Source organism: Capricornis sumatraensis, chromosome 1 (assembly GCF_032405125.1).
Source record: "Capricornis sumatraensis isolate serow.1 chromosome 1, serow.2, whole genome shotgun sequence".
Taxonomy (NCBI): domain Eukaryota; kingdom Metazoa; phylum Chordata; class Mammalia; order Artiodactyla; family Bovidae; genus Capricornis; species Capricornis sumatraensis.
In genome coordinates, this window is record NC_091069.1 from 244,736,983 (window position 1) to 244,750,703 (window position 13,721).

A 13,721-nucleotide genomic window follows, 5' to 3' on the forward strand; every position below is an offset into this window, starting at 1 on the left:
AAAAAAGGAGAAGCAAGACACTGTCTCTGTCCCCCAAGGAATTCCTTCATGCCCAGTTCTGCTGTGGCATCCAGAGATGATGGTATTTCAAAGACTGGCCATTTAATTGAACCAAAGAGGAAAAAGGCTTTGAGTCCCTCATATACTGGTCCAGATTATGGAGCATTGCAGGAGTTGGTGACAAACCTCACAGGACACAAACACCTTTCACAAACTTAGCTCTGTCTATGTGGCAGAGGTTCAGGTCCAGGGGGAGGAAGGAGTTTTAGTGCTACATTCTCAAGATAGCTTTCAGCGAACTGTGAATATTTTCAGCTTTTAATATCATTATTTATAAGTGTGTATGCCATATGCCATAGATTTAGAATATTAAAAATGTATAAATAAACTGAATTAAATTAAGCACAGGAAAGCTCCAAAGGAGTAAACAAAACCTTCATTTCTTCTGTAACCTCATTCTTCCTAATTTCTCCAGGGTCTTCTTTATATCTTCTGCCCCTGCACTCTATTAGTCAGAGTTCTCTGAGAAACAGAACCAACAGAAGATATCAGTTCAGTCCAGTCGCTCAGTCGTGTCTGATTCTTTGTGACCCCATGAATCGCAGCACACCAGGCCTCCCTGTCCATCACCAACTCCCAGAGTTCACTCACACTCACATCTATCGAGTCAATGATGCTATCCAGCCATCTCATCCTCTGTCATCCCCTTCTCCTCCTGCCCCCAATCCCTCCCAGCATCAGAGTCTTTTCCAATGAGTCAACTCTTCGTACTGGAGTTTCAGCTTCAGCATCATTCCTTCCAAAGAAATCCCAGGGCTGATCTTCAGAATGGACTGGTTAGATCTCCTTGCAGTCCAAGGGACTCTCAAGAGTCTTCTCCAACACCACAGTTCAAAAGCATCAATTCTTCGGCGCTCAGCCTTCTTCACAGTCCAACTCTCACATTCATACATAACCACAGGAAAAACCATAGCCTTGACTAGACAGACCTTAGTGGGCAAAGTAATGTCTCTGCTTTTCAATATGCTATCTAGGTTGGTCATAACTCTTCTTCCAAGGAGTAAGTATCTTTTAATTTCATGTCTGCAGTCACCAAGTGTAGACAATGGGACAGGAAGACTCAAAGTGGATCTGCAGCTGCTAATAGGCAACAAAAGCAAGAACTGACTGTCCTAAGTCACCGAGGTTGGGGTTTTGTGTTAACACAGCATAAGGAAGGAGTTTCAGGGCTATACCTTCAAGGTAGCTTTGAATGAACTGTGAATACTCTTAGCTTCACATGTCATTATTCATAAGTGTCCATGCCATGTGCTAAAAGAATCATTCTTTTGGGTTTAAATTGTTTTTAATATTTTATTTTTGTCTTTAATTTTTGTCAGTTTGACTACTGTGTGTCTTGATGTGTTGCTCCTTGGGTTTACCCTACCTGGGAGTCTCTGTGCTTTCTGGACTTGATTGACTATTTTCTTTCCCATGTTTGGGACGTTTTCACCTATTATCTCTTCAAATATTTTTCAGGTCCATTCTCTCTTTCTTCTCCTTCTGGGACCCCTATAATACAAATGTTGGCAGATTTAATGTCCCAGAGGTCTCTTAGGCTGTCTTCTTCTTCTTTTTTTTTTTCATTCTTTTTCTATATTCTGTTCTGTGGCAATGATTTCCACCATTCAGTCCTCCAGGTCGTTTGTCTGTTCTTCTGCCTCAGTTATCCTGCTATTGATTCCTTCTAGCATATTAGTCATCTCCGTTTGCTCTTTAGTTCTTCTAGGTCTTTGGCAAACATTTCTTGCATTTTCTATGTTGTTTCCTGAGATCCTAGGATCATCTACACTATCATTATTCTGAATTCTTTAGTTGTTTTTCTGGGGTTTTATGTTACGCCTTCATCTGGGACATAACTTTCTGCTTTTTCATCCTTATTAACTTTCTGTAATGTGGTATTTTTTCTAGCTGCTGTGGGATTATGGTTCTTGCTGCTTCTGTCTGCCCTCTGATTTGTTGTTGTTCAGTCACTCAGTTGTGTCTGACTCTTTGTAGCCCAATAGACCTCAGCACACCAGCCTTCTCTGTCCTTCACCATTTCCCAAACCTTGCTCAAACTCATGTCCATCGAGTCGGTGATGCTGTCCAACCATCTTATCCTCTGTTGCCCCCTCCTCCTCCTGCCTTCCATCTTTTCCAGCATGAGGGTCTTTTCCAACGAGTCAGGTCTCTTCCATTGAGTTGGCTCTTTGCATCAGGTGGCCGAAGTATTGCAACTTCAGCTTCAGCATCAGTCCTTTCAATGAATATTTAGGGTTGATTTCCTTTACAATTGACTGGTTTGATCTCCTTGCTGTCCAAAGGACTCTCAAGAGTCTTCTCCAGCACCACAGTTTGAAGGCATCAATTCTTTGGCATTCAGCCTTTTTTATTGTCCAGCTCTCACATCCATACATGACTACTGGAAAAACCATAGCTTTGACTATATGGACCTTTGTAGGCAAAGTAATGTCTCTGCCCACTGATGGAGGAGGCTAAGAGGCTTGTGTAAGGAGGGACTGGTGGTGGGGAAAAGGTCTTGCTTTGGTGGGCAAGGTCTTGTTCAGTAAAGCTTTAATCCAATTATCTGCTGGTGGGTGGGGTTACACTCCCTCCCTGGTAGTTGTTTGGCCTGAGGCAACCTAGCCCTGGGGTCTGCAGGCTCTTTGGTAAGGCTAATGGCTACCTTCACGAGGGCTTACACCAAAGGGGACCTTCAAGGACTGCTGTGGCCACTGCCCCATCCCTAGGTATGCCCTTGCCAAGCCACACCTCCACAGGAGACCCTCCAACACTAGTAGGTGGCTTTGGTTCAGTCTCCTATGGGGTCACTGCTCCTTTCCTCTGGGTCTTGGTGCATGCAAGATTTTGTTGTGCCCTTCAAGGCTGGAGTCTCTGTTCCCCCCAGTCCTGTGGAAGTCCTATAATCAAATCGCACTGGCCTTCAAGGTCAGTCCTTTTGTTAGATCCCCAGGCTGTGAAGCCTGACATGGGATTCAGAACCTTCACAACAGTGGGAGAAGTTCTTTGGCATTATTATTCTCCAGTTTGTGGGTCATCCACCCAGCGGGTATAGGATTTGATTTTATCATGATTGCAGTCATCTGGCTGTAGCTTCCTGTTTGTCTTTGGATGTGGGATATCTTTTTTTGCTGGGTTCCGGCATTCTCCTGTAGATGGTTGTTCAAGAGCTAGTTGTGATTTTTGTGCTCTTGCAGGAGGAGATGAGTGCATATCCTTCTACTCTGCCATCTTGAACCAGAAGAAGTTAGGCTTTATTTTTTGTTTTATTACTTTGTTGTTTAGTCACTAAGTCATGTCCAACTCTTTTGCAATCCCATGGACTGTAGCCCACCAGGCTCCTCTGTCCATGCGATTTCCCAGGCAAGAATGGGTTGTCATTTCCTTCTCCAGGGGATCTTCCTGACTCTTAACATCATTTAATAAGCAAGCAAATAAATTTAAGTAGAAAATTGAAATTTATCCATCTGTAGAGAAAAACTTTGCAATAACTGGTACAAAAAAATAATGAAAGATGCATCATTTATTATCTGAATCACAAATTATGGTATTTCAGATCTATATATCCACAAACACCCTATTTAATGACTTTCTTAGAATGCTGAAGGATTCAAAGCAAATTTAAATCCTCTCTTTAAAGGATTATTTTTAACTCATTTATTTTAACTATTACTTAGCCAATCCAAAATAAATCAAAAATGTTTGGGTTCCTAAATCAACCAGATTTCACTTTTGTATTTTGTACACTGAACATCAAAGTTGCCATCTTTATAGGTGTTGTTTTCCCTATGTCTAAGTTAACAAATATGCCAAGGAATAGTAGAGAAAATAAAAGGAATACAAATATAACTGTATGTACACAGAAGTCTTATATTCATCAGTTTTGGTAGTTTATTAAAAGATTTTTTCATATTTTATCATTGTCTCTTAGGATAGTTTGATACCATTCAAAAGATTCTTGTGAATTGTCAATAAGTCAGTGTCTGTCTCATTAAGCATGTGTTTCAGAAGATACACAGAAGCAGCAGAAGAAGAAGCACCAAATAATTAGATTAATTTTTATGCTATCAGAAAGCACAGATGACACATTTAAACTATTTGACATTCATGGATTGCCAGGCCTTGGTGTACCCTACAAATTTCCACTTCTGTTCAAGAAGACTGTTACCACTCCTAAGTTGAAAGCTAACATGGATCCCTCAAAGCATTTACTTCTATTTGTCTATGTATGTTCATCTTTCCAAATGCATTCTTATCATATTATGGGTCTATAAAACATTTAACATCTAAAACATCTTGCTTTTGACCTGTAGGAAAAATAGTATAACATTAAAAAAAAAATTGAGGCCAATATTACAAAGGCAAATTATAAATAGTTGAACCCATATAGCATACTTTGACCTTCTTTATCAGATACTTAATGTCAAAACTGACTTTTGGTCCAAACACTTATATCATCTGCCTTAATTCTTTAGCTTATCTTGGGATGTGAGCACATTTAGATGTGCACTGACATACTCCAAAGTAACCCCACAATCTATCTGAAGTATGCTAGGGTATTCACAGCTCAAGCCTGCTGAAAGATGTAATAAATTCATAGTATGCTAAGGTACCAGAAAAATGCTTATGGCTCACAGGATAGGATCAGATATAGAGAAATATGTTTAATACAAGTTTCTGTTTTGTATTTAAAGTCAGTGTAATTTTTAGAACAACAAAAAAGGTAATCAAGTAAATCCTCTAGGTATAATTATTCAACAGTTTCTTCATAAAAAAGCATATCATAGATGTCTAAGTATAGTCATTTACCTTTGGACTTGCTTCCTTTTCACAGAAGCAAGTTACATGAAACTTGCTTCCAAAATTTCCCAACTACCTCCCAAATTTCATTTTTCATGTTCAGACATGACTGTGAAAAAAACCCTGTGCCTCGGTAACAAATGAACATACCTTTCATGCATGTAGTCAACTCCCAGCAACAGCTGGATAAACCATTCTATTATCTGACTCTCTGGAAAGGTTTTTCCAACTTCTTTATATTCTTGAATTTTACAGTCCAGGTCTCGACCCTGAAACAAAACAGTGTGTGTGTGTGTGTGTGTGTGTGCGTGTATATATATATATATATATATATATATATATATATATATATATATATATGTTTCCTTCAGTTATTAATACTATCACTGCAAGACCTCTCAACTTGGCCAAAAGCTGCCAGCCTCTGGAGCCCTCTTCTCAACTAGGCATCTCCTTTGGTCAAAAAAGACTTGAACAAATGCTAACATATTTCTAACAGCTCAAAGTCACATTCCTAGGATGACCATAGTCTCCCTTAATGTGCCTGTTTGAGAAAACCCAAGGCTACCAAAAAAAATTGTTCCAGCCACACCTCAAGATGGAGCCCCTGTTCCCTACTCACTGGGGAGGGCAGGAGCCCAACTTCAATAAGTGCCAGGTAGCAAAATCAGATGGTTCAGAGGAACCAACTGCCTTCCCACTTTCTGTCATATTTCAGCTCCCTGACAGCTCAGGCCCCTGCCTTCATTGCCTCCTCTGCCTCCACTCCATTGTTGTTCAGTCGCTAAGGCATGTCCAGATCTTTGTGACACTATGGACTGCAGCACAACAGACTTCCCTGTCCTTCACTATCTCCCAGACTTTGCTCAAATTCATGCCCATTGAGTAGGTGATGCCATCCAACCATCTCATCCTTTGCTGCCCCCTTCTCCCGCCCTCAATCTTAGGGTCAACTTTAGGGTCTTTTCCAGTGAGTCAGCTCTTTACATCAGGTTGCCAAAGTACTGGAGCTTCAGTTTCAGCATCAGTCCTTCCAATGAATATTTAGGGTTGACTGGTTTGATCTCCTTGCAGTCCAAGGGACTCTCAAGAGTCTCCTGTAGCACCACAGTTGAAAAGCATCAGTTCTTCGGCGCTCAGCCTTCTTTATGGTCCAACTTTCAAATTCGTACATGACTACTGGAAAACCACAGCTTTGACTATAGAGACCTTTGTCAGCACTGTGTCCACTTTATGTGGACTCTATCCATTCCATTACTCTCCCTTTAAATTGCCCAGTCACTTCGTGCACAGCACAGTAGAGCTCAATTCTTTCTACTCTCATCAGTGTTTACTGAAGAAACTCTGTCTTTAGCACTTTAGCTCACGCCAGAACAAAATTCTTCTAAAGGGTATTAACTTTTAATATATTACCTAAATATTACCTAAAAATTGTTTTTATTAGATTACATTACATATCAATATGTAACCACATAAAACTAGGAATAATTCTCCTTATGCTTAGAATTTTACATAACTATAAAACCCCCAGAAAAACATCTATTTCTGTTTTATTGACTATGCCAAAGTCTTTGACTGTGTGGATCACAATAAACTGTGGAAAATTCTTAAAGAGATGGAAATACCAGACGAGCTGAACTGTCTCTTAAGAAACCTGTCTGCAGGTCAGGAAGCAACAGTTAGAACTAGACATGGAATAACAGACTGGTTCCAAATAGGAAAAGGAGTACATCAAGGCTGTACATTGTCATCCCGCTTATTTAAAGTATATGCAGAGTACATCATGAGAAATGCTGGGCTGGAAGAAGCAAAAGCTGGAATCAAGATTGCCGGGAGAAACATCAATAACCTCAGATATGCAGATGACACCACCCTTATGGCAGAAAGTGAAAAGGAACTAAAAAGCCTCTTGATGAAAGTGAAAGAGGAGAGTGAAAAAGTTGTCTTAAAGCTCAACATTCAGAAAACGAAGATCATGGCATCTGGTCCCATCACTTCATGGCATATAGATGGGGAAACAGTGTCAGACTTTATTTTTTTGGGCTCCAAAATCACTGCAGATTAGTTGTGACCAACCTAGACAGCATATTAAAAAGCAGAGACATTACTTTGCCAACAAAGGTCCGTCTAGTCAAAGCTATAATAATAATATAATTGACACTTCAAAGTGAAATGTCAAAAGAAGGGTGTACACAAACACTCTTCTCAGGTAGACACATAAGAATAACAAATGTACTAGTTTTTAGCATTAAGCAAAGGACATAATCTACTGACAAGAGGACAGAATGCCAAAAAATTAAATTAATTGGAGAGCTGGGTCTTATCCTCCTTAAGTTATTCCCCACCCTGAAGTTTTCATTCTGCATGTTTATCTGTAAGAAAAGCTATTTGTCTTGTATTTACTTTGTTCTTTAATAAACACTCTGTAGATTTTCTTAGGATTTAATTAAGGTGGTCAAATCACTCACAAATTAAGACACAAGGAATTTCATACAAAAAGAAAGAAACAATTTTTTGTGAAGTAGTCTTATTTTAATTGAGCAATATGAAAAGCATTTATTTCTTTTGTTAAGCCATCATCGAAATAAAAATCAAATGTTTTGGATGAAACGTCACAGTTTGGTTTCACAAGTTCTTATTACAGTATCTGTAGGCCCATTCTGTTTCCTTGACTTTGTATTTGAGAAATATTTAACGATAACTTTCATTGCTAAAGCAACTCTAATGAGAAGGTTCAAGAAGACTTTAACTTGAGCCAGTATTAATGTTCTAAGTCTATGCTGCTGACAGAAAATGTTTTCCTCCACTAACGTCATCCCCTTGAAAGTTGCAATAAAAGCCATGATGTTAAATTCTAAGGTTTCAAAAATCTGTAACCCAAAATGTGCCATTTGATGGATTAATGGTCTTGCCTTCTTCTGCCATCCAAGTTAACCAACATGAGATTGAAATGCCAAAACCTTGAAGAAATGAAGAGCAACTCAAATACAATGTCTGAAGTCCATCTTTGATTGCCATTAAAAAGTTTTAAATCTTAAAAGGACTTCAATTTAAAAGTTAATCTGTTTTTTTAAGTCATCAATAGAAGCACTTATATCCAGTTTAAAGGAGGGACGAGAGCCTTCTCAGAGCCTGAGTACAATGCAACTGCAATGTTCAGAGCATACACAAAGGGCAAAATAATCTCAGAATTTCAGGGCTAGAAGCAGTTTGAAAAATTGTTCTGCCCTACTTCTTCATTTTAAAATGAAAGAGCTGCCCCTGATTAATTTTCTGGGCTGACATCTTAAGATTCAGCTCCCTCACACTCTACATCACTCCCTCACACTCTACATCTCCTTTAAATAATGTTCTGACACATCCTTCCAGTAGACCTCAAAATTTTGCATGTGTCAGACACATCCAAGTAGAATGTTTAAAATGTATATTCCTGCACTGTATCAACAGAGGCTCTGATTTGGTAAATTAGGAGAGGACCAAAGAATTCTGTATTTTTAACAAGCATCCTAAGTGACATTGGGACAGGTTATAGACCACACTTTAAGAAAATGCTGTTAGATAATAACACAGATGGGCCAAATATCTCACCTACTAATGGGAACATTTTGTCCAATAGTTTGAAAATTTTCAAAGGCAAAAGATGTATTTGAGAAAGTCAATGTTGAATAAGACTTTATAATGATATGCTTTTAAATTTGTAAGTGGAGTTCCTAAAAAGTGGGGAAAATGTCAAATCATGTTATGTTCTCAAAATAAGGAGACCCAGTTTCTAAATAGTTACTAAAGAATACCATGTAGTATCATGCTGTTTATGTCTGATAATATAACTGAGCACTCTTGGGTTTAGTTGCAAATTTTCTTCCAAATCCTTTTAGTGTACGTTTCTTCCTGCTGAGGTAAATGTACATGAATTAGAATAAAATGGTACAACTTACTTTTTCTTAAGAAGTGACATGAAATAATGCTCTCATCTATAAATGTGATGCCAAAGTCCACATACTTTCTACTTTCAAACCCTATCTAGTCTCCTATTGATAGAAAATACAATAATTAAATCATCATTACATTAAGACATATTTGTGTATTCAAATTGATACATATGTATTTCTGTGTCTATGCATATAAATAGAGGTAGATAAAGACACAAAACATAAGTGAAAATAAGCCAAGGGAAGGAGCAGCTTTCATGTGCAACAGGATCTGGTGAGCACGTGCACTGTGAGATGAAAGCCACAGTTAAGTTGATTGACACATCCAATATCTCAGATGGTTCGTGTGTGCATGCATCTGTGTGTGTGTGGGGATATGCACATACATGTGTGTTGAGAGCACTTAAGATCTACTCTCTTGACAAATTTCAGGTGTACACAGCAGTATTGCTAACCATGGTCATGCTGTACATCAGATTCCCCAGAACTTGTTCATCTTGTAAGTTAAAGTGTTATTTTCATATTTTGCACCAATTCACAAAGACAGGCTTGATTAGTGTGGCTGTGTTAAAATCTATCTTTAGTTTAGAGCCACCATCTGAAACATGTTTGGTTAGCACTGCTGATATGAACAATAAAACAATCCAACTATATTAATTCATGTCCAGGTAGAAAGAGATAATTTCATGTTTAGGAAGATAGGAACCATGAACTATTTGGTTGACCCCATTAAATACTAAGGGAGGAACAGGAGTAAGCCAAGTAAAAAAAAAAAAAAAAAGAGCAGCTTTCCCTGTTCCCCTGTGACCCTGGTCCTGCTCTGGATGAAATCCAACATTCCAGACATGAGATTGCCAGAAAATCACTCTACCTCTCCAGAGTCCCATTTTCTCATCTACAAAATATAACTAAGAAATAAGAACAAAATTCTAGCAATCAGAATTCAACAACACATTAAAAAGATCATACACCATGATCAAGTGGGCTTTATCCCAGGGATGCAAGGATTCTTCAATATCCACAAATCAGTCAGTGTAATACCCCACATTAACAAATTGAAAAATAAAAGCCATATGATTATTTCAATAGCTGCAGAGAAAGCCTTTGGCAAAATTCAACATCCATTTATGACAAAAACTCTCCAGAAAGCAGGAATGGAAGGAATATACCTCAACATAATAAAAGCTATATATCAAACCCACAGCAAACATTACCCTCAATGGTGAAAAATTGAAAGCATTTCCCCTAAATTCAGGAACAAGACAAGGGTACCCACTTTCACCACTACTATTCAACATAGTTTTGGAAGTTTTGGCCACAGCAATCAGAGCAGAAAAAGAAATAAAAGGAATCCAGATTGGAAAAAAGAAGTAAAACTCTCACTGTTTGCAGAACACATGATCCTCTACATAGAAAACCCTAAAGACTCCACCAGAAAATTACTAGAGCTAATCAATGAATATAGTAAAGTTGCAGGATATAAAATCAACACACAGAAATCCCTTGTATTCCTATACACTAATAATGAGAAAATAGAAAAAGAAATTAAGGAAACAATTCCATTCACCATTGCAACGAACAGAATAAAATACTTAGGAATATATCTACCTAAAGAAACTAAAGACCTATATATAGAAAACTATAAAACACTGGTGAAAGAAATCAAAGAGGACACTAATAGATGGAGAAATATACCATGTTCATGGATCAGAAGACTCAATATAGTGAAAATAAGTATACTACCCAAAGCAATCTATAGATTCAATGCAATACCTATCAAGCTACCAATGGTATTTTTCACAGAGCTAGAACAAATAATTTCATAATTCGTATGGAAATACGAAATACCTCAAATAGCCAAAGTAATCTTGAGAAAGAAGAATGGAACTGGAGGAATCAACCTGCCTGACTTCAGGCTCTACTACAAAGCCACAGTCATCAAGACAGTATGGTACTGGCACAAAGACAGAAATATAGATCAATGGAACAAAATAGAAAGCACAGAGATAAATCCACGCACCTATGGACACCTTATCTTCGACAAAGGAGGCAAGAATATACAATGGAGAAAAGACAATCTCTTTAACAAGTGGTGCTGGGAAAACTGGTCAACCACTTGTAAAAGAATGAAACTAGAACACTTTCTAACACCATACACAAAAATAAACTAAAAATGGATTAAAGATCTAAACATAAGACCAGAAACTATAAAACTCCTAGAGGAGAACATAGGCAAAACACTCTCCAACATAAATCACAGCAGGCTCCTCTATGACCCACCTCCCAGAATATTGGAAATAAAAGCAAAAATAAACAAATGGGATCTAATTAAAATTAAAAGCTTCTTCACGAAAAAAGAAACTATAAGCAAGGTGAATAGACAGCCTTCTGAATGGGAAAAAATAATAGCAAAGGAAGCAATTGACAAACAACTAACCTCAAAAATATACAAGCAACTACTGCAGCTCAATTCCAGAAAAATAAATGACCCAATCAAAAAATGGGCCAAAGAACTAAACAGACATTTCTCCAAAGAAGACATACAGATGGCTAACAAACACATGAAAAGATGCTCAACATCACTCATTATCAGAGAAATGCAAATCAAAACCACAATGAGGTACCATTTCACGCTAGTCAGAATGGCTGCAATCCAAACGTCTACAAGCAATAAATGCTGGAGAGGGTGTGGAGAAAAGGGAACCCTCTTACACTGTTGATGGGAATGCAAACTAGTGTAGCCACTATGGAGAACAGTGTGGAGATTCCAAGCGTCTGCCTGCAATGCAGGAGACTCGGGTTCAATTCCTGGGTCGGGAAGGTCCCCTGGAGAAGGAAATGGCAATCCACTCCAGCACTCTTGCCTGGAAAATCCCATGGATGGAGAAGCCTGCAGGCTACAGTCTGTGGGGTCGCAGAGTCGGACACGACTGAGAGACTTCACTTTCACTTTCACTATGACCCAGTAATCCCACTGCTGGGCATACACACCGACCAAGGAAACCAGAATTGAAAGAGACACGTGTACCCCAATGTTCATCGCAGCACTGTTTATAATAGCCAGGACATGGAAGCAACCTAGATGTCCATCAGCAGATGAATGGATAAGAAAGCTGTAGTATATATACACAATGGAGTATTACTCAGCCATTAAAAAGAATACATTTGAATCAGTTCTAATGAGGTGGATGAAACTGGAGCCGATTATACAGAGTGAAGTAAGCCAGAAAGAAAAACACCAATGCATATATATGGAATTTAGAAAGATGGTAACAATAACCCTGTATGCAAGACAGCAAAAGAGACACAGATGTATAGAACAGTCTTTTGGACTCTGTGGGAGAGGGAGAGGGTGGGATGATTTGGGAGACTGGCATTCAAACATGTATAATATCATATAAGAAACGAATCGCCAGTCCAGGTTCGATGCATGATACAGGATGCTTGGGGCTGGTGCACTGGGATGACCCAGAGGGATGGGATGGGGAGGGAGTGGGGTTCAACGTGGGGAACACATGTACACCCGTGGTGGATTCATGTTGATGTATGGCAAAACCAATACAATACTGTAAAGTAATTAGCCTCCAATTAAAATAAATAAATTTAAATTTTAAAAAATCTACTTCTCTTTGAAAAAGAATGGGGGCATGGTTAGAGGACACAGGAGCCAATTTGAAGAAGCCCCACCAGCCAAAGCTGTGCCAAGTTAAGAAACAAAATAATAATGATAGCATCGGACAATAACCCATAGAATAAAATAAATATCCATGAGTCCATACTGATACAAATAGTTGAATAAAGACATTAACGGAAGGTAAGGAACAATGGGATAGCTCCTTCTAACAGAAGAACCCTAATTAGTAAATGTAGAAAGAATGAGGAAAATCCATAATCAAAATTAGGCAAACATAACAGTAAAGCTGCTGCTGCTAAGTCACTTCAGTCGTGTCCTACTCTGTGCGACCCCAGAGACGGCAGCCCACCAGGCTCCCCCATCCCTGGGATTCTCCAAGCAATTAACACTGGAGTGGGTTGCCGTTTCCTTCTCCAATGCATGAAAGTGAAAAGTAAAAGTGAAGTTGCTCAGTTGTTTCCGACCCTCAGCGACCCCATGGACTGCAGCCTTCTAGGCTCCTCCATCCATAGGATTTTCCAGGCAAGAGTACTGGAGTGGAGTGCCATTGCCTTCTCCGAACAGTAAAGCAGCTCCAGGCAACTACCACTAAAAAAAATGCAAATATCAGGGCATGAAAGTTTGAAAAGAAATAGGATAGAAAGTTGCTCAGAGAACCAGGAGAACAAGACGGGGTAATTTTCATGAATAAGAGCACCCAGCTAATGGCCTGAGAGGAAAACCACACCAACCAGCAGGGCCCACCAGATTCCCCCCTCACCAGCTCCCCACTCCCCCACCCCACCCTGTTCACAGCTGAGCTTCATCTTTGCTCAGTGACCCATAAATGCTGACCCAGTTTTCATTTATGACTCTGCCTTTCTGTTTCTACACTGGCCATCCTCCCTCTTTTGCAGTTCTTTGCCCTGGTAGCCCATTAGATCACCTGGAGAGCTTTCAAAAGTCCTTCTGGGTCATACCCCAGACCAATTAAATCAGACTTTCGGAGGAGGGCCTCAGCCCTCAGGAGTTTTGAAAGCTTTCCAGATGATTCCAGAGTGCAGCCAAGGTTGAGCACTACCACTATATTGATATAATTTTTATTTAGCCATGTTAATATCACAGTGCCGGAAAAAGACAAGTCTAACCTTCTCTGCTTTCTGGCAAAGTGATTTCAACATATATGACAGATAGAAGGACGCAATATTTAATCTTTTACACATCGGCACTTGACAGAAATAAGGTGGGAAGCAGCTGGAAGCAAATGGTTAAGAATTCGTCAAAAGGAAGGAAATTTCCTGAGTACTAACTTCTTTGTGGCTCACTACATGGGTTCA

General features: G+C 39.1%; 1 protein-coding gene across 4 annotated transcripts in view; it reads right to left on the reverse strand.

Annotated features, from left to right (window-relative positions):
* Positions 1 to 13,721, reverse strand: part of NEK11 (NIMA related kinase 11) — a 277,295-nt gene that overhangs the window by 198,312 nt on the left and 65,262 nt on the right. For all 4 annotated transcript variants that reach the window (XM_068973446.1, XM_068973452.1, XM_068973440.1 and 1 more), the window contains exon 3: positions 4,993 to 5,111. In XM_068973446.1, the coding sequence (XP_068829547.1) occupies positions 4,993 to 5,111 (119 nt within the window). The remainder of the gene's footprint in view (positions 1 to 4,992; positions 5,112 to 13,721) is intronic.